The sequence below is a fragment of the Camellia sinensis genome, chromosome 14 (genome assembly GCF_055761805.1).
Source record: "Camellia sinensis isolate YWXY chromosome 14, ASM5576180v1, whole genome shotgun sequence".
Classification (NCBI taxonomy): domain Eukaryota; kingdom Viridiplantae; phylum Streptophyta; class Magnoliopsida; order Ericales; family Theaceae; genus Camellia; species Camellia sinensis.
The window spans coordinates 39,626,185-39,647,946 of record NC_138974.1 but is presented as its reverse complement, the minus strand read 5'-3'; the positions used below and the strand labels follow the sequence as shown (position 1 = coordinate 39,647,946).

Sequence of the window (21,762 nt, the reverse complement as noted above, 5' to 3'; positions counted from 1 at the left end):
ATACCGCACAATGATGCTTTAGTAGTCACTCTTCGTATCAAAGACTTTGACATCAAAAGAATCCTGATCGACCAGGGGAGTTCGATAGAAATTATGTATTATGACGCGTTTAAACAAATGAAGTTGGAAGACAAGGACTTGGCCCCCGCAACGTCCCCTTTGGTCGGCTTCAACTCACAGCTAGAATGGCCAATCGGAAAGATTATTTTGCCGGTCAAAGCGGGATCGGTCGTAAAGCAAGTAGAATTCTGGGTGCTCAAAGTTCCATCGACTTACAACTTGATCTTAGGCAGGGGCTGGCTGCACACCATGCAAGCAGTTGCTTCGACCTTCCACCAAGTCATGCGCTTTCCGGCACCAAGCGGACAAATAGAAGAAGTTTGGAGGGACCAGGTGATGGCAAAACAATGCTTTGTTGCGGTAAATGGCAGCCGAGCGGCCAAAGGGTTCGTCCAAATGATTGGGGGGCCCGAGGGTAAAGAGGTCCTTGAAGACGTAGGAAGAAAAGCCGAGGAAAAATCGGTCAAAGATTTGGTGGAAGTGCGCATTGACGAGAACGATCCAACTAAATTCTTCCTCTTGGGATCATCCTTGTCTAGCGCCGAGCGGATGGATTATGTCAACTTCTTGGTTTCCAATTTGGAGGCCTTTGCCTGGACGCCTTACGACATGCCTGGCATCGACCCGAGCTTCATTTGTCATCAGTTGAATGTCTTCCCTAATGCACGGCCAGTCATTCAAAGGACGCGCCACTCAGCCTTGCACCATGCTGAAGTGGTGGCAGAAGAAGTGAAGAATTTGTTGGAAGTTGGGGCCATAGAGGAGGTGCAATACCCTCAGGGGATATCTAACACGGTGGTTGTTCCGAAGAAGAACGGCAAGTGGCGAATCTGCGTTGACTACAAGACTGTCCACCGAGCTTGCCCCAAGGACAGCTTTCCCCTCCCACGAATTGACCAGCTGGTGGACTTAACCGCTGGCCATCAGAGGTTTAGCTTCCTGGACGCATATCGCGGCTACCACCAGATAGCCATGTATAAACCGGACAGAGAGATCACGTCGTTCACCACCCCCAGAGGCTTATATTGCTACAAAGTCATGCCGTTCGGACTAAAGAATGCCGGGGCAACTTTTCAACGGATGGTGACAAAGATGTTCGCCCCAATGCTGGGCCGCACCATGGAGGCCTACATCGACGATATGGTGGTGAAAAGTAAGGAGAAAGCTCAGCACCTCTCCGACCTAGCAGAGATGTTTGCTATACTTAAACGCCACAAGCTTCGTTTGAATGCTTCCAAATGCGCCTTCGGAGTCGGCACCAGGAAGTTTTTGGGTTTTCTGGTCACAAATCGAGGGATTGAAGCTGACCCATCACAGATCAAGGCTATACAAGACCTGGAGCGTCCTAACTCCACGAAGGACGTGCAACATCTTGCCGAGATGACAGCCGCGTTGAACAAATTTATCAACCGGTCTTCTGATCGTTGCAGGCCCTTCTTTAAAACTTTGAAGTCCAAGTTCTTCTGGGATGACGAGTGCGACCGCGCACTAGCAGACCTAAAAGCATATCTCTCCTCAGCCCCTATTTTGGTCACACCTCAGCTGGGCGAAGAGTTGTACCTCTACTTGGCTGTCTCTCAACACGCAGTCAGCGTGATATTGGTTCGTGCTAAAGGCATCCAGCACCTACCGATCTTCTATGTAAGCAAGACTCTACTCCCAGCCGAAACAAGATATCTTCCCTTGGAAAAATTGGCACTGGCCCTAATGATGACGTCAAGAAAGCTGGCACACTATTTTCATGCCCATACAATAGTTGTGTTAACTGAGTTCCCGCTCAAAGTGCTTTTTTAAAAGGCAGACTTCACTGGGAGAATTTTGAAATGGGCCGTGGAATTAGGGCAATATGACATCAAGTTTCGATCGCGCACCGCAATCAAGGCTCAAGCACTTGCTGACTTTGTGGCGGAATTTGCCCCTGGGATGCATCCAGCCTGCCCAATTGATTTGGTTGGTGCGGATTTAGCACAACCCATGGTTTTGGCAACAAAAACGAGTGTTGGTGCACAAGAGGAGGAAGGACAAAGAGCGATCGAACCAGCGAAGGCGAATGACTCGATGAAGGAGGAAGTCAACCATGACGAGGAAAGAGACCAGAATGAGCCAACCAGAGACTTGGATTTGAGGAGTTCCCAAAACCCTTCTGATTGCTGGAAGTTGTTTGTCGGCGAGATGTGGAAACTCTTCATCGATGGGGCATCCAACAGGCATGGGGCCGGGCTGGGTATCGTGCTGGCTTCACCGGACGGAATAATCATTGAACAAGCAATTACGCTCGGTTTCCCGGCGTCCAACAACGAGGCAGAATATGAAGCCCTCCTTGCCGGGCTAAGAAGCGCGCTGAGAATGAAAGCCACAGCCCTTATGGTATTCAGTAATTCCAAGTTGGTGGTCAATCAGGTCTCAGGGGAGGATGAGGCAAAGGACGAAAGAATGGCCAAGTATCAGGCTCTGGTACGCGCGGAGATCAAGAAGTTCGCTGCAATAAGGATGGAACAAATCGACCGTGAGGAAAACAGCGCGGCTGATGAATTGGCCAGACTTACTTCTACTCAGACAGCTTTTTCTAACCCCTTGATGATAGAATTTTTACCCCGGCCAAGCATTGAGGAACCAAAATCAGCCGAGGTACTCTGCACCGACTTGGGCCCTTTTTGGATGAATCCTATCATCGCCTTCTTGAAAGATAGAATTCTACCAGAAGAAAAGAAGGCAGCACACAAGATCCGGGCAAAGTCAGAGCGGTTTTGGCTCTCCCCGTTCGGGGCCTTGTACAAGAAATCTTTCACCGGGCCGTATTTGAAATGTGTCCACCCCACCAAGGTGGAGGCTTTCCTCTACGAGATACACGAGGGCATCTGTGGCAGCCATACTGGAGGTAGATCCTTGGCTTACCGAGCAATTTCTCAAGGTTATTGGTGGCCGCGCATGCAGGCAGATGCGCAAAAATATGTCCGCAGGTGCGAGAAGTGTCAAAAGTTCGCCCACCAGATCCACCAGTCGGCTAGAGATTTGCTCCCTCTCACAAGTCCTTGGCCGTTCGTGCTTTGGGGGTTGGATATTGTTGCGCCACTCCCAGCTGCGCCAGGCAATCGCAAGTTCTTCATCGCCGCTACCGACTATTTCACCAAGTGGGTTGAGGCCGAGCCACTAGCGTCTATGAAGGAAAAGGACGTGAAGAAGTTTGTATGGCAAAACGTCATCACCCGTTTCGGTATACCCAAGGCCCTCATCTCGGATAATGGCACTCAATTTGACGGTAAACTCTTTCGCGGGTTTTGTGAAGAGTTGAAGATCGAGTTCTACAATTCGACACCGGCCTATCCTCAGTCAAATGGTCAAGCAGAGGCCTCAAACAAGACCATCCTGGACGGGCTGAAGAAGCGGCTTGAAAAGGCTAAGGGCAAGTGGGCTGAAGAACTCCCTAATGTGCTCTGGGCATACCGCACTACGCCAAGGCGGTCAACCGGGGAAACACCATTTGCTTTGGCCTATGGCATGGAGGCCGTCATCCCGTTGGAAATTGGCATGCCAACCATCCGCTCTGAAAGTTTCCAGCCAGATCTGAATAATGATGCGGTGGCATTGGAGTTGGACCTTACTGAAAAAAGGAGGGAGCGAGCATTGATCCACATAGCGGCTTATCAACAAGAACTCTCCAAAAAGTACAACAAGGCTGTGCACCCCAGGCTGTTCAAGATTGGGGACTGGGTATTAAGAAAGGTGCTTGGCAACACAGTGGTCCCTGGCGAAGGAAAGCTCGGTACAAATTGGGAAGGACCATACAAGGTGATTGGTCTTGCTGGTAAAGGGGCATACTATCTGGAAGATTTAGATGGCAAGGCTGTCCCCCGACCATGAAATGCGGCCAACCTTAAGGTCTTTTACTTTTAAGATGTAATTTGCTTGTGTTGTTTAGCTTTTCTAGACCTTTAGCCTTTTGGCACTTAATGTAAAAGATAGCAATGCTTTTGTAATGAAAAATAGCCATCTTGTTGTTTGGTATTATATCTTTGTACAATGACATCGCAAGGACGCAAGGCAATTATAGATGCCAGGGGCAAATAGACCGATCTGAATGGAACTGGACTGACTTTCTTTGGCCGGCATGAGGCATACCGCGCAAACCGTTGGGAAGATTGGCTTGCGAAGTAATTGGTATATTAGCTTAGGGGCTGAGCTGAATCTTGCTCGCCCAGCTGGGTGTTGGCGTCCTGACCAACTTAAATGGAATATTGGTGTTTTACCCAATGTTAAGGCCGAGATGACTTTGATCGGCCGAACGATATGTTGGTGAATTGCCCAACTAATAATAGCCAAGCTGACTTTGCTCGAAGGTGGAAGTATTGACGTTCTGTCAAATTCATTGGCCGAGCTGATTTTGCTCGGAAAGATCGAAACGTTGGTGAATTGCCAAACTTACAAGATCCAAGCTGGTTTTGCTTGGACGAAGGCAATGTTGGCGTCCTGTCCAACGCCAGGCCGAGCTGATTTTGCTCGGCCACATTGGGACATTGATAATTCCAATGTACGCCGAACTGATTTTGCTCGGCGGAAATGAAATGTTTGTGATTTCCCCCAACTTCCTATTGGGACCGAGCTAATTTGCCCCACCCAAAAACGAGACTTAGAACGTTGTCAAAGCCAGAGTGGTGGAGCTAATTGTTGCTCAGACCGAGCTGAGTATGCTCGGCTCAGGGAAAGAAGTGAGTTTAAGTAGAGCAACTCTAATTTCAGCTCGGCTTGGTGCGCGGCGAAGCCGACCTACCAGTTTGAATCAAGGAATTTATGCACATGCCAACTGAACAGAAATGGAAATTAAACGAGCAAAAAGTAGAAAATTTTCATTGATAAAGGAAATTTCAGTACAAGATGGGGGACATAGCCCGTTACAACCAAAAAAAAAGAAAACAAAAACAAAACAAGGAAGATCTTTAGTCCAGTTCAAGGTCCACGGTTTGCTCGGCTACCTCCACTGTCTGCTCGGCGATCTCAGTTGTCTGCTTGGGCAGGTTTCCCCTGGCGTCATCGTCTGCTCCATCCTCCACAGCAACCTCCCGATCAACCACTTCATCTTCCGCATGTTGGAATGCTTCGGTAGTGGTTTGCTCGGCTTGTTTCGCGGCGGCGGCGGCTTCTTCCTCGGTCTCTTTCTTTGCCTCAGCGATAAGCTGGTTCTGGGTAGCACTGGCGTACGCCTGCATATAGACCGGGATGTAGGCTGCAAGAGGGTTAAGGAACATGTCAGCGTCCTGACCAAGGCCAACTTTTTCCACGGCAGCTTTCCAACTGCACTGGAAAAAGATGTCCTTGGTCGCTTGGACCCGGCGTTCGTAAGTCTTCTCGCCCTGAGCGTATCCCGGTCCTCGGCATCATCGACTGCCTTGTCCATGGCTACCTTGTTGGCATCGCGCAGTTTCCTTAGCTCGGCAAGGTACCGAGCCTTCATCGACTTCACAGCCCGTTGCTTGTCCTCGTCAGCTCGGTCGACCTTTTGGCTCAGGATGTCTCGCTCCGCCGCAACCGCTTCTTGCGCGGTCTTGAGTTTTGCTATCTCAGCCTTTTGGGCCTTATTCTCGGCGATGGCCTCACGCAGACTCTGCCGCACGGCTATCATATGCTCGTGGGCGAGGTAATTCTTTTGTGCGTCCTGCAACCAAATGAGAGATCATGAGTACCAAGGCAACCGAACAAAAACCGAGCAATGACTTGAAGACAAACTGAAAAACTTACCAGCACTATCGACTTGGCTGTCGAGCGAAGCACTTTCAGATCGGACAGCTCGTCGTGCTTCTTCATGTCAGCTGGAAGGATTAGCCCCTTGGTCATATTAAAACCAAGGGAGTAATCCTTGTCAGCATACACCGAATCAGCAAACGAGACTGCCCGGCCCTTGTACGTTATCTCAAGCGCCCAGACCGGGGGGGAACTTGGGGATTTGGAAGGCCCGCCCAATGGTTGTTCAGTCTGGTCGCCCAGCTCGGTGGCGGCGAGCTCAGTGGAGTCTTCATCAGCGAGGCTTTGCTCGGCCGAGTCCTTCCTCGGTCTTTTCTTTGACCGGCCAGCTGGTTGTTCGCTGGCGAGGGCCAATACCGCACTCTTTTTCTGCCCGGAAGGTACGAATGATGTTCCCTCGGTTGCCTCCGGTGGTTAGGACTCGCCCTCCTCACCAGTAATCATGGACTTGATTGCCTTGATTTTCACCATTTCTTGCTCGGCGGTGAGTGGAACAAGCCTGATCGGTGGTAAGTTTGGATGTGGTTCTAGGGATGGCGCACGCAGAAAGTCAGTAACCCGGCTCTTGCGCGGTGCGGTGTAGTGGTATGTCTGTTCAAAGCCGAGCAGTTTCGAAGCCTCCCTCTCCTCGGCAGGATGGCACAGCAGGGCTCTGATGGCCTCTTGGTTGGCCTGGTGGTAGTCTGCTGCTAGGTGCTTATCTGCAAAAAGGAGACAAGTGTTAGATCGACATGGAAAGTAATTGATGCATAAAGAAAATAGCGCGGTCAGCCGAGCGACTCACCGGTACTGCCAAAATCCTTTCTAATATACCATCCCGGTATGGGTGCCTCGGTGTCCTCATAACGACCGGACACCCACAAGAAGTCATCGTCGTTGGTCTCCTTGTCTGGGTTGCCCTCTATTAGCTTTGCTCAGCCCTTCTTGACTTTGAGGTACCAGCAAAGTCCACTCTTATTTCTACTTAGACTATACTGATGGAAAATTTCGGCCAAACCGAGATTAAGACCGAGCCTCCGGTTCAGCTCGGTGACCCCGTTTATTATTTTGTAAGTGTTATTGGAAACTTGGGTCGGGCAAAGCCTTGTCTGCCTCAAAAATTCGCAGATCAAGGGTTGAACCGGGAAGCAGAGCCCTCCCTCTACTATTGATACGACGGTGAAGGGGCACCGGTCTAGATCCCCCCAAGGGGTGTCTCCCTTTTTGGCGAGCTCTAAGACGACGTCATCTGGGATGTTGTACTCCCTATGAAACTCGGCCATCGCACCGAGCGAGCTCACCATGAATCGGTACTTGCCCATCTATCTCGGTTTTATTTGGTGAACTAACTTGTATCTCGGACAAAAATGTTGGTGTGTTTGCTCGGACTTTGAGCTCCACCAATTATAGTACTGGACTGGCTTGGTCGGTCCTATTTGTTCTGCATGTTAAAAAATAATTCCAAGGGTTAGCACAGCATAAATTGCGCGGCCCCTATGGGAATTGGCTCAGTGAAGGATTTTTGGTGTTTTACCGGCCTGACCCCTATGTCGGCTAGACTACTTGGTCGATTTCCTAGCTCAGTTCATTCTTATTTGCATATCTAATGGAGTATTCAGCTCGGTTAGGCTTTGAAATGGAGACCTCAAGTTACAGCTCAGTGCGTTCCTATTTACCAATTTAATTAGAGTATTCAGCTCAGTTGCGACCTCGGTAAGAAGCCACAAACCAGTTTTTTCTCGACTATAGCTCTACCTATGGATCTAAATGAGTGTTTAGCTCGGTTCTACCCAGATTTAAACTGTTCATCCCAGAAGTGGGGTGAACTCGTTTGAACCAAGGAGGAACGGGGCTCAGAGGCCCCTTCCATTCTCGAAGTTCCCATTTGCCCTAGGGTGTGCAGGTTCTAAGCAAAGAAAGGGGGCACTGGTGGTCACAAAAAAAAAAAACACGAAGCACAGTGGCACAGAAATGAAGAACATGTATAAAAAATTTTGAGAAATAGAAACAGAAAATGCAAGGGAGGGTAGTGTAACTTACCAGGGTGATAGATGCGAGGGTGAATGCAACCTCGAGAGCTCGATTGCGGCCTTCGAAAGGATCGGAAATGGAGGATGTAGCACAAAGACAGTAATGGCAGTGATCTTGGGGGTTCGAAGGTTTGGGAGGTTTAGGGTTTGTGTGGAAGAGAAGGTGAAAAGTGAAGGGTTTTAGGCCCTTCGTTGGAATACAAAAGAGGGGGGAAGGAACCCCAAATGGCTGCGCCGTTTGAATTTTGCGCATGCAGAACAGCTAGCTGCACGACCCAATGGCGTGAAGCCACGTGGCACTGGAAACGCGGCTGTCAGTACGGCTGTACGACCTTTGATGAGACTGCGGTGGAAATGGCCGACCAAATGGGACAGCTCGGTGATAGATATGCCCCCAATCATGCTCGGCTTGGTAATGGCGCAACTCATCCGTTAGCTCGGTCACGATGGTAACCCCAATCACGACTAGGTCGAATGGGGTTAAGGGGCAATTGAGAGGGGAGATTTGCGCGTTAGTACGGCCGAGCTACGATAACGCCGATCATGACGAACCGCACGCCGCCGAGCAGACTCCTCTCTTGCTCGGCCCAACGGCCTGACTTGCACGGCCGGAGAGGTCGACCAGCCAAGCATGAACCAATGCCTGGCCGAGCTATGACGTGGCCGAGCGCACAGCAGTGTCTGATGACCAAGCCAAGAGCAGCCCGGACTGGACTTGAGATGCGATTAGCGTCGGCATGCGCCTAACCGATCAGCCGAGATGGACGGGCTTCATGTGATCAAGAATGAAGAACGGTGGTAGTCCAGCATGCTTCATGGCCGTTCAGTCAGGTGGGACCGACCATAAATAGCCCAGCCATGAGCATAACACTTTGGCCCTTTTGCCAAGGGGCGGGTCGACGTTCATTAGCTCGGTTATGTGTTCGAGAAGGCAATTCTCCACAAGGAACCAGCTGGTCGTGGTACTCCGGTTAAGTGTGCCACCTAGGCCAATGGCGTGAGGAAGAGGATATCTGCTCCACGCACGCACCAATACCGTTTGGCAATTCTGCATGTACTGGTTGGAGGACAAAATCTTTACACGCGTAAGGTGGTGAGAGGCAAGCACTGCCACCTGTCCAGGAAAGGACAACAGAGGTGGTGCGCCCACGATCTTGGGGCTGCATGACCAGCCTAGAAATAGTGGAGGAAGGTGAACGTTAGAGGCATGCAACTTCTTTCCCAAAGAGAATACTCTCTCCCTATGAGTCTTCTTCTTCCTCAAGTGGACTGACTTGATCGTCGGAGGGTCTATCCGGCACACCACCGCCGGGCAGCTCACCGTTTCTGTGTTGCCAGGTTGACGCCGTCAAGAGAAGCTTGGAGTACAAGGAGTACGAAAAGCAGAGGATATTTCGCCCCCGTACAACCATCATCTTAGCAACCTTGGACACAGCTTTTCGGAAAGAAGTAATCCATTGTTCTCTCGACTTGAAGAAATGAATGATGATTTTGAAAGATGATCAAGGAGAGGACAGTTTGTGAAAGCCTTTTGTTTTCTATGAAAGTAGTGGTGTTGTAAATGAGAATTGTTAAGAGGGTAATGAGTCAGTTTCAAGGTTCTAAATATCGGCCGGTTCGTACCGAAAAATAGGAGGGCCGAGTCGGATACTCACCGGTATACCGACGAGAATGGATTTCACGTCCGTATCAGCCGATTCCCGACACGAATCGTCCCGAATCCGATACGTAAGCGATTTGTTTCCAATACAGTCCGATACGGCTGAAATTCACCTGCAAAAATAATTGAGAAAAGCAAAACAAAGCACCTGGAAAAGCAAAACAAAGCACCTGGAAAGGCCATAGTTTGATGCTCTGTTTTTTTTTTTTGGTTGAAGAAGTCATAGTTTTGTTTGATGCTCTGTTTTTCTTTTTCTTTTGGCTGGAGAAGCTAGCGGTTTGTTTATAATTTGTTTGAAGTCATGATTTTTGTTTTGTTTATATATATATATATATATATATATAATCGGCATATATATATTATGCTCTGTTTTGTTTTAAGTCAGCGGTTTGTTTTGTTTTGTTTATAATATGTGATGCTCTGTTTTGTTTTAAGTTATTCTCTCATAATTTTATATATATTATCGGCATAGAATATATAATTTTTTATATATAAAAATATTTTTTAAATGCACATATGCTCAATATATATATTTTTTATATATATTATTTAAAGAAATTTAATCTGTCAGATTTTTTATTTCAGATTTTTTTTATTATTTTAAATTTTTTAATCTGTCAAATCTTTTTATTTCAGATTATTTTTATATCAGATTTTTTTTATAGAGGTTTAATCTGTCAGATTTTTTTAAAGAGGTTTAATTGTTAAGTAAAGATGTTTAATATTTTAGATTTTTTATGTTTATTTTAAATGCATTATTATTACTAATTAAATTAAAATTACAATATTTGTTAATTGAAAACTGTTATTACTAACTAAATTAGAGTCTACATATCAAAATTTTGATTAAAATGTGATAAATTAAGGCTAAAAGAGTAAAAACAAATGCATAAAATTGAGTTTTAGATGGATTGCTAATGATTTTTGAAATTTCACAGCCGCGACGCCCGATACCCGATACGTACTTGTCGATACTACCAATACCAATACTCTGCGATCGATACCGTTACGTTATCCGATACCGTGATTTAGAACTATGGTCAGTTTACATACATATAGGCGAGGACCAAATGTTTGTCCTCACGCTCATCTATTGCATCTTGTCATGCCACTTTTTCATAAATCAATCAAGAGAAGATGCTCTCCTTCATCTCTCTCCTTAATTTCTTTCTTGCTAGCTTATTGGACCTACTTTTGGCTCCAATTTTGATAATTCGAACCGTTCACATTTTAAGATTTGTTGAGTATATCATATCTGTAAAAAATCAAATTGATCGAATATCAAAATTAAGTGTTCGGATTATCAAACTACGAACTATTTTTTTTTTAATTTAATAAATAGTTTTCCGAATATATACTTTCGATATCCGATCAATTTAATTTTTTACAGATATGATATATTCAATAAATCTTAAAATACGAACGATTTAGATTTTCAAAATTAAATCTAAAAATAAGCCTAATAACTTAACAAGAAGGAAATTAAGAAAAGATGTGAAGAGAAGATGTTGATTCCAAAAGAAATACTATCCTATCATATCATCTTCAGTTTTTATTATTTAAACATCAAAAATGATTTAAACCTCTAAAGGATGAGCTTTAAATGAACATTAATTTGTTTTTTTCTTTTTTTTTTCTTATTTTATCTTTTACTTATTTTTTAATTTTTGAAAATAAAAAATAAAAAATAAAAAACTACTTTTGTAGAGCTGTTCTAAAAATAGCTCAATCAGTGCCATGTAACACTGCTGTTTAAACATTAAGAGAAGAAAGAGAAGTAGAAGAGGTGGTTGGGATTTGTCTGCCACTTGCTGTTGTGGGTTAGACCAACTCACATGTCTCATCGTAACACTCACACTGACACTCACACATTCACACGACGATCTCTCACTCTCATTCTCTCTCTTTTAACTCAAACTCGGAAAAATATTAAATATTTTTAAAATATTATGTATTTATATTTTTTAATTAATTATTATTTAATATATATATTTTTATATTTTTCAATCACTTAATATAATATTTTATACACTTATCTTTTTCATCAATTATAATATTATAAACCATCGCGTATTTATACTTAGGATTGCTAAATAATTATGCTCTCAAACTCACGCTCAACAAAATGAGAAGTTAATTGGTGGTATTGGGAGACGGACCCCTGATTTTTTAAGAGTGTTTTAAATGAGAAGTTATTTGGTGATTTTGGAAGACCGACCTTATTTTTTAAGAGTGTTTTAATTGATCGAGTAAATAAAATTTATATTAAATAATAAAAAAAATTATGATGTATAGTAATTATAAAGAGCATGAATGTGTGACGTTTAAAAATACCAAATAATCTTTTCACCAAAAATAGACAGGTCACTCTCTCTCTCTCCTAAGACACTCACACATAGGCCCCGTTTGATAGAACTGTAGAAAAGTGATTACAACTTATAGCCTAACAGTTTATAGTTTATATCTGTGAACATAAGCTGATTTTTTACTTACACTACAGGAAAAATGGGATTTAGCGGCGTTTATTTAATGGCGTTTTTATAAACGTCACTTTTTCTAATATTTAGCGACGCTTTATAAACGTCGCATTTTGATTTAATTAAAACGGTACCGTTTATTAATAGAAGTCGTTTTTGAACGCCTTCAAATGTGTCTTACCATGTTATCCCACTCCCACTCTCTCCACAACTCTGAGAATCAGAACCTCTCTTTTTCTTCAAACCTTCATTATTGATCCCTCAAATGTCTCACTCACTCGCTCTCTCTCTCTCTCTCTCTCTCTCTAAACCCTTCGGTCTCAGAGATTGCGATTCATCCTTCTTCAGCTCGGTGAGCACCACCGTCTGCAATCTCAGTTTCGTATCCTCTCTCTCTCTCTCTCTCTCTCTCTCTCTCTCTGTTTCAAGCTCTTCCTTCCGTCTATTCTTCTCCTAGGGTTTGGATCAACTCTCCTCTTGCCTGACTATGTTGTGAGATCTGAGTTCGAACAGTAAAGGAAGCCCTAGATTGTTGTGTTTTGGGGTTCTTCTTGTTCCTTGAAGGCAATGCCGCTACAGTTATTGAGACTAGGACATCTCTTTTTCCCCCTCAAGAAGGTAAGATTTGAAGTTTGAAGCACCAATGTCTTCATGTTACGAAATTTCTTATTCAATAACATATGTTTCAGATCTGAGATTTCTCATTCAAAAATATGTTTGAGATTTGAAATTTCTTATTCAAAAACATATGTTTCAGATCTGAGATTTATCATTCAAAAATATATGTTTAAGATTCGAAATTTCTCATTCAAAAATATTTGTTTGAGATTTGAATTTTTTCATTCGAAACAATATCCTGTAGATATGAGATTATCTTTCAAAAATACATGTTTCAGATCTAAGAGTTTTTATTATTCGTTTGAGATATGAAGACTCGCTGGGATTTTTTTTTGGGTATAGCCTTCTTCCTGCTTAGGCTTTTGATTGTTGATTTTTGAGGGAATCTGATTACTCGAGCTTTTGCGTATATGAATGACATCCTTGATGAGGTCTGCTGTTATGTTCTGCATTTTAGTTATTATTATTATTTTTGTTATCAATTCATGCTATATTCTAAAGTTTTCCATTTATATTCTGTTTTACATTTGACGAATTGATTCAGCACTCTTTTGTATCACTGACTGAAGCTTTATTGTTGACAAATATTTCAATTTAGATTGAGAACTAACCCATAATAATGCTTTGTATCAGACAAATGTTGGGGTAAGAGGATAAAAAGAAGCTATAAGCATTCTCTACCCCTGCTCTTTGGGCTAACTGATGTTTCCATAAGCTTGAGATTAATACAACATCAATCACCACCCCGAGGGTGGTGACTTGGTGGCAAGGTGCCTACTCCCAAGTGGTTTGGTGGAGAAGAGGTCATGAGTTTAGTTTAAGTCTCACAGGCGTCAATTAGGGGCACGAGACTCATGCCCATTAATACTGTTGTATGCAGATGGTTGCTTAATAGTTACTGTCAAGATTTAGCTTTGCTATTCTTACTGATTCTTGAGACTTGTTTGGTTTTTTAGCTCCTCTCAAGCGCATAAGCAGTTGGTCTTTTGATGAGAAACTCTTCTTACAGTCACTTTTCAAGGTAGTATAACCATAGCCGAGTTGCTTCTTTCAAAACTCAAAATCTTATACCATTTATGCATGTTGTTTTTTGGATAATTTTGTTAATTTACTCTCCATTTGTTATGACAAAAAATGTTTTCTAGAAAATATTTTTCACATTTTTTGGTGTTTTGAACAACAGAAAATGAAAGTCAATGAAAAATAAATTTATTTGGACAGAATGTTTTCTAATTTTGAAAGGTGAAAGACCTTTTGTGGACTACAATCTTACCAACACCATCCTACTACCCCACTTCCACCATCCCACCACCACCACCAACATTAATACATCACTAGCACATTAGTTTCAAGATCGCAACCAAAACATAAAAAAACGCTTTCTACTTTAAAAAAAAAATATTGAAAATATTTTTTGTTAAAACAAACGAAGCATTAGATGATTCCTGAATATGTAGCTTTTAGGTATCTCAGAGATTACTGACCAGAAAGATTCTTGCAGGTTTTGGTCTCAGTTTCCGAAACCAGTTCCATCATTCTCTACATCAGGGATGTCGAGAGGCTCCTCCAATCCCAAAGACTCTACAAATTGTTCGACAGAGTGCTAAAGAAACTATCAGGATCAGTTGTAATACTTGGCTCTCGGATGTTGGACCCAGATGAAGATTGTGAGGAAGTGGATGACAGAATAGCTCTTCTGTTTCCTTATAACATTGAGATCAAGCCACCCGAAGACGAGATTCATCTTGTAAGGTGGAAAGACCAACTGGAAGAGGACACAAAGCTTATCCAGTTTCAGGATAACAAAAATCACATTGCCGAAGTACTTGCTGCAAATGATCTTGAGTGTGATGATCTCGGTTCAATCTGCAATGCAGACGCAATGGTTCTCGGTAATTACATAGAAGAGATTGTGGTATCCGCGATATCTGATCATTTGATGAATAACAATGACCCAATGTACCGAAATGGGAAGCTTGTTATATCGTCTAAGAGGTAGACAACTCGTTCTTTTTTTCTTTTTCTCTTTTGTTTTAATCAAATTTCATGTAGTTATTCTTGCTTGTGATGTGAACAGTTTGTCCCATGGGTTGAGTATCTTCCAGGAGGGAAGAACGGGTAGGAAAGATTCCCTAAAACTAGAGACAAATGCTGAATCTTCCAAGGTTTGTTCTACATCTTAACAATCTGACGAGAGTAGTGGAATTGATTTTTATCATTTTTAATAGGGTTTAACTAACTGTGCTTCATTTGTCTATCGATTTAGGACTCCGAGGGGGGAGAGATAATTGGGTCAAAGCCTGATGCAAACAAAAGCGAGACAGAAATCGGTTCCTTCAGCAAAGAAAGATGGTGAGAATTCACCGCCATCAAAGCCGGTAAGCCCATCTCTGATAAATTTATTTGAAAAGGGAGATGGTGAGAAGTAACAAAAAAATGAACCGACAGATAAATGTTTGTTGCAGTTGGACACTAATGCTCTTCCGCACCATCTTCTGAAAGTTTTAAGTATATTATCAGTTGATAATTGATATAATCTCTCCTAATATTGCACTTTCTTGCACTTTCAAGGATTTGCTAAGTACATGAAGAAAGAATATAACTTCCTAACAACATGTGTGTCTATGCATCATGGTTTCCTATAGGAAGTTCCTCCCGACAACGAATTTGAGAAACGCATAAGGCCAGAGGTTATTCCTGCAAACGAGATTGGAGTAACATTTGCAGATATCGGTGCCTTGGATGAGATTAAAGAATCACTTCAAGAGCTGGTCATGCTCCCTCTTCGAAGAGCAGACCTCTTCAATGGCGGACTTCTTAAGCCTTGTAGGGGTATATTGCTTTTTGGACCTCCGGATACTGGGAAAACAATGCTGGCAAAGGCCATTGCCAATGAGGCCGGAGCAAGCTTCATCAACGTCTCGATGTCGACCATCACTTCAAAATGGTTTGGAGAAGATGAAAAGAATGTCTGAGCTTTGTTCACACTCACAGCAAAGGTTTCTCCAACTATTATTTTTTTAGATGAGGTCGATAGCATGCTCGGGCAAAGGACAAGAGTTGGGGAGCACGAGGCTATGCGGAAGATTAAGAATGAGTTCATGACACATTGGGATGGGCTGTTGACAAAACTGGGTGAGCGGATTCTTTTTCTTGCCGCGACAAAATGGCCATTTGACCTTGACAAAGCCATTGTTAGGCGGTTTGAGCGCAGGTACCTGTTCATATGTATGCACTTTTTGAACTTTTCATTGGTTTTGTTTCTCAAAACACAAAAAACAAAAACAAAAAGATGGAAACATAAATCAAACATAGAGATTAAGTTTACTGAGATTTGTGTTTTCTGGTGAACAGAATTATGGTTGGTCTCCCATCCGTGGAGAGCAGGGAAATGATCCTGAGGACGCTTTTGGGAAAGGAAAAAGTAGAAAATCTAGACTTCAAGGAGCTTGCAGCCATGACAGAAGGATATAGCGGAAGAGATCTTAAGGTTTGTACTGTTTTAATGGAATTATTGAGTTTGATTTCTACAGTAAACGCTGTGTCTAAATGTTCACCTTGACTCTATTGAAAACAGAATTTGTGCATCACAGCAGCGTATCGACCTGTTAGGTCAAAACAGGCTGTTAATCAATGAGATAAATCAGAACCATGAGTCAAAGGTCCCAGACAACCTCAGCAGGAATGTGGGTCTGATCAGAGAGCTCAACAACAACATCAGGAGGGTGGTTGACCTCTATGCTGATCTTTCAAGTTCTTTCACTAAATCCATGGAAGCTTCCTCTGAAGGGGATTCAAGTGGTCTGAAATCAGATGGCAAAGCTGGTCACAAGAGGAATAGGCCTGGGTGAACAAACAAACAAACCTCAGATCAATTCTCTTCTCAATTCTTTTGCATTTGTGGGTATAACAAGTAATTTACAGTGATTTTCAGGTAGTTGAACAGGGCTTTTAACCATTTTTTTTTGTTGTGTGTGTGTGTGTGTTTTTGTTTTTTATTTTATTTTTTAAATTCAAAATTAAACAAATAGTGTACAGACAAACTCTATTCTCAAATTACAATAAAATTGTGGTTAGCTATCACATTTTTATAAAAGTGTGGTTGCTAATCATGTTTTTTACTTAGTGTAATTTGAGAATAAAGTTTGTCTCTTCAAGAATAATTGTTCCAACTTCCAGCACTTTGTCACATTGTAACTCTTGTGTAACTGTGGATCTAATTGAAATCAACCATGATCAGACATATTCTGTCCTTTGTAGTTGCTGAAATCTTATCCATGATTCAAATTTATGCGAGATTGATTCGAATGAGATGATGGACTTGATCTCCAATCAAAAGATTTAGATCTACATGACCTGAAGCTGATCTTCTGAGGCATCTCTGAAATCTGAAGCGGTTGACTTTGTCCATAGATGTCCCAATTCTTTGCAGATAAAACTGGAAAATATCCATCCCTGAACTCCAGGTAACTTTTGTAACTATGATGTTTAGATATACTAGATTCATGTTACTTGTTGCCATTTTTGCCACCTTTTATAAATTTTTAACATCTAATACCAATTTATTATTTTTCCTTTTGCTGCACAGGTGTCTCGCTTTCTTCGCTATTGGTTCAAAGTTGACTTTTAATTTCCTGGCTCAGATGTAAATGTGAGATGATAAATATGGGTCTTTACTAATATTTAAAAATGTTTTGCTATTTATATAAGCAGGATTATCAGCTGGAGTCATAGCAAGAGTTGCTGGGGTGCTGTTATTGGCAGTTTGCATATATGTTGGAGTTTACAAGAAGAAGAAAGTGCAGGACAAAATATTGCTTTCTGCAAGATCTGAACATCAATCAATTCAAGCTGCAAGGGGTAGTACTGCTCCCTGTTTCCTTTCTATTTCCCTTTTTTGTCTATTTCTTTAAACATCTATGTTTGAAAGGGTTCTTCATGGATATTCTGCACTACAAATTCCCCTTTTAACCCATTTTACCTCTTGGCTGAAGAATGAAATCCAATTTTGACAAAATGGGAAACCATATGCACATGGTTGTTACAATGTTAAACATCCTATGGTTACTTATTTAGCTTTCTTTTAACACAATAGAGGTTCCTTTCATTTAAAAAAATAATAATAAGGATCGTGATGATATTTGATTAGGCGGAATACGGTTACCATGATTTTTAAGCAGATTCCTCAAAAAAAATATTCTAGCTGTGTCTGTGGCCTCTTTCCAAGTACTGATTAGATCCATTGTTTCTTTTGTTCATTTTCTTCGGCCTTTTGTAAGAAATTATTTAAGAGCCTCTTAGATTTTATTATGCACTTGAATACATTTCATGCTAGTAAGTAATACATGCATCTAATAGTTGTTAATTACTATAATTTGTTAGTTTAGTGATTTTTCATATTACATACTTCGTTGTTTGTCTTCGCATTATCAGCTGCTTATGTGTCTTGGTCTCTTAGCTTGCCAAAGTCCTACATTATAAGCAATGTAAATTTTTGTCTGTCTGTAAATAGTTCCTGTTTGGAGTTAATATCAAACCATGCTTTGTCAATGAACCAGGTAGGACCTGCTCCTGCTCTAATTAAGGCTGGGGTGCCATGGTCAGCTCGAAGGGGAACCTTCTCTAATAAGGATCGTGTTTTGAAGACAGTGAAAGGGTAATTTATTCTGAAGATATTTGTATGATTTCCTGACACCTGTGCAATCAAGTGATTATCACTTGCTATATTGTATGGATCCTTCTGAATGTTTAGTGTCTATGGTGGACACTAATAATATTCCTGCAATTTAGTTAATTTCACTCAGTCATGAACCATTTTTTTTTTTATATCAATTATTAAGGTTTTGAAATAGTTTATCTCTACTCTCTGTATTTGATATTATAATTTAATTCTGTCTCTGATTTAATTTAGTTAATATTGTTTCTGATTGCAAGAACAAATTGTTGGCTCTAGTAACTAATAATCTCATGAATGTCAGTTGACAGGCGTTTGCAGCTGAAGAATTTTTTTTCTTGTTTTTAAAGTTAGCATATATGTTGAATGTCATTTCATATCAATTATGCATGACTTCTGTCTTCGATTGCTATTTAGGATACTGAATAAGCTGACTCCAAAGAAATAAAATTAGCACAATTTCAAAAAAAAAAAAAGGTTTCTGCCAATTAAGCTGACTTCTGTCTTCGATTGCTATTTGTGATGATAAGTTTCTGCCAGTTGTTGTCTCTCCCTAGGAAATAATAGCAAGCTCAGGCTCATTTGTTGAAGAGGCTAATGCTGCTGATCTAATACAGCGCAGACAGCGTTCTGAGTTTTAGTGTAAGTACTCCAAACTGTTGGTGTCATTTTTGTTTTCTATTCTTTGTTTTCATTTTTCAAAAAACACAGAAAACTTGTTAGGTAAAGTGTTTCCAGAAAAAAAGTTCTGAAAGCAACCCAGTTTTAGGAAAACACCAAATAGTTGTTTTCAAATTTTAGAAAAATTTTGGAAGTGATGGATGACTTTGAACTTTTCATTGCTTTTGTTTCTGAAAACATGAAAAATGAAAATGATACCAAATAGTTATGTACATTTAACATTGACGGTGTCTATTGAATTAACATATTTTCTTTGACAGCAAGTGTGAAGGGGACCCTTTTTACAGCTATAAAGGTAAATCCCGCCATCATGCTTAATGAAATTGATCTTAATGTAATGCATATTTAGACCTGATTTTACAGATTTAAAACCTACAATGCTTCATTGATTCTTGATGTGACGATTTCAGGCAAACCCAGATCTTGTTCCATCCTTATTGACTTTGGCGATGAATGATGCTATGACTTATGATAAGATGCGAAAGAGTTTTACTTGTTGACAGTTTGAGATGAAAGTAGAAATTTATATTATTCCTAAACATTACATATCAAGAAAGCTCATATGATTCTAATTGAGTTTTGCAGGCCACAAAATCTGGTGGCCCAAATGGATCTGTACGTTTCAGGTACTTCTAACATATAGCATTACCACGCATAAGTATGTAGTATTAAAGAATAAAGTAAAAGAATGAAATTCTGCATTCTATCAAAAATTAGGATTGGTATTTCATGTACAGTGAAGATTTTCACCAAACCAAAGATGATTCATCTATTATGTTTTGTTCCGGCTTATTTTTTAGGGATTTTAATGCCAATTCACAAAATGACCCTATTATTTCAGTGTCGATGATAAGCAGATGTATTAAATGTGGTAAAAAAAGGTTATGGAATATGAAAATTATGTTAAATTGTCAAAATTGTATTGAGGTTTTGAGAAACACACAACTTTCTTCAGTTACCACTCACTATTAGGTTCTAATTTAGAAAGGGTGCTCTTACCAAGTTGCAAGTGTGTGTTATTTGCAGCATAAGTGTGATTCTCAACTAAATTGTTCATTCCCTAATAATAAGCATGATTCTTCTTTTTCCTGATTATAAGAGGCATGAATATACGAAGCATCAAGTGAATATGGGGGGACAAACTGAAGAGCATTGACTACTTATTTGTACCCCTGAGCATTATAATAGATGATTAATTTTATTAAGTTCGATAATCAGACTTCAGAACTGCAGTTCTCTTCTTAGTTTTTTTTTTTTTTTTTCCTTCTGTTTTTTGTTTTCCCATCTTCTTAGGGACTTTCATGGTGATTACTTGTTATCATTGGGCATCTAACGTGTCATGCATTAGTTATATTTCCCTATTTATGTTGATTGCATCGTTATCAACTTCATGTTTATTTATCCAACTTGGTGGCCTTGTTTGTCAATGATCTTTTGGGTTAACTTATATGTGATGTGGCTTTATCAATATATATTCACTTGTGCAAAGATCAAATTTATGGTGCAATAGATGTTGTTCCCTCCATTCCCTGTTCACAGTCCCTTTAGGATTCCAACTGTTTAGAGAGGCAGGCATTTAACGCGTTCATGCTCAAGTGGGAAGCAGCATGAGCATCCAAAACTTGGGAAAATTTTCTGTGGTGGATTTCAGAGCTACTCTTTCAAAATGATAGTTTAGAAAAGTAACAAAATTTTGTACACTTCACTTTTAAAGTGAAGAACTATCGTGTGACATTCCAATATAAGAAAATGGACAAAAAGGACTTGGGACAAAAGGGGTATCATTTTTCTGTCATCTGTTTCTAAATCAGTTTTTAAAATGCTGCTTGTTTATTTGCATTGCTGGGTGCTGGTGTTCAGGTTTCTGAAGATGTTGAGGAACAAAGGAAAGAAAGTAGTTTGTCAGCCACTGATAATTTGGTAAATGAAGAAAATGCACAGCTGAAAGATGATGAAACCGAGGCACCTGATGGCACTATGGTGGGTGATGATCTGCAGAATCATAATGTTTCAAATGCTGGCAATGATACAGTTGGCAAATATTTTTGTTATGACTTGCCAGTTTCTGAAGAAACTGGGGTTTGGATACCTGTCTCTGTTCCACCGATGTCAGGGAGCGAACATGAAGAATGGAATAGGGGTTTTTCCTTCGGTGGGGGCTACTTCGCTGATGGGGACATGGGATGGAATCAGTTTGTTGGAGAAGAGAAAGAGATGACTATGTGGGATGTGGTTCTTGATATGCTACTTGTGGCCCGAGGGAAAGTGACTGCTCTTGCTTCAGGTGCTATAAACTCTTTACTTATCTAAAAAATGGCTTTAGAAACTTTTGTATTGAATAGTTGCTATCATATTTTGTAGATGTAGTTAATGTTCTAACAAGCTAAGGTTTGTAAGGTAACCGAAAGGACGGTTCTTGCATGTTGATTGATTCTTCATAGTTTTCTACTCTACTTGATGGGTCTTCAAAAAGGAAAAAGAAAATATTGATTGCTTGAATACAATGTTGGTGCATCAGATTTCTTCTTTTTCTTCTTCTCCTATTATTATTTATTTATAATTTTTTTTTTGAACTTTATACCAAATGTGTTATGTGATGGATAGATGAGAGTGTAATCATGTTACTAATCGGTATAATAACGTGTCAAGAGCCTCATTATTTTATTTTTAATTTTGCTTTCAAACTTAGTTTATTTATTATTTTAATAAACATCAATTATTAGTTCTTAATAATTATTTATGACAGGTTTTTTTTCAACCATATAAAATTAGCACAACGTTAAAAATAAAAAAAATAAAAATAAAGGCTATGGCGGCGTTTTTGAACGTCACTATATCCCCACTCCA

The 21,762-nt window shown here is 41.0% G+C and overlaps 1 protein-coding gene and 1 pseudogene across 2 annotated transcripts; both read left to right on the top strand.

Moving 5' to 3' along the window:
• Nucleotides 1-456: 456 nt before the first annotated feature.
• On the top strand, nucleotides 457-3,921 carry LOC145806928 (uncharacterized). The gene is made up of 4 exons (XM_082904787.1): nucleotides 457-909; nucleotides 1,027-1,701; nucleotides 1,858-2,804; nucleotides 3,519-3,921. Exons 1-4 carry the CDS (start codon nucleotides 457-459, stop codon nucleotides 3,919-3,921), a joined length of 2,478 nt encoding a protein of 825 aa, XP_082760913.1.
• A 2,317-nt stretch (nucleotides 3,922-6,238) lies between these two features.
• LOC145806927 (uncharacterized) lies at nucleotides 6,239-16,565 on the top strand (annotated as a pseudogene). Its single transcript, XR_014350271.1, has 9 exons — nucleotides 6,239-6,305; nucleotides 12,456-12,560; nucleotides 13,517-13,581; nucleotides 14,062-14,555; nucleotides 14,638-14,725; nucleotides 14,827-14,938; nucleotides 15,206-15,774; nucleotides 15,915-16,050; nucleotides 16,138-16,565. The product of XR_014350271.1 is annotated as an uncharacterized LOC145806927 (transcript).
• Nucleotides 16,566-21,762: the final 5,197 nt, after the last annotated feature.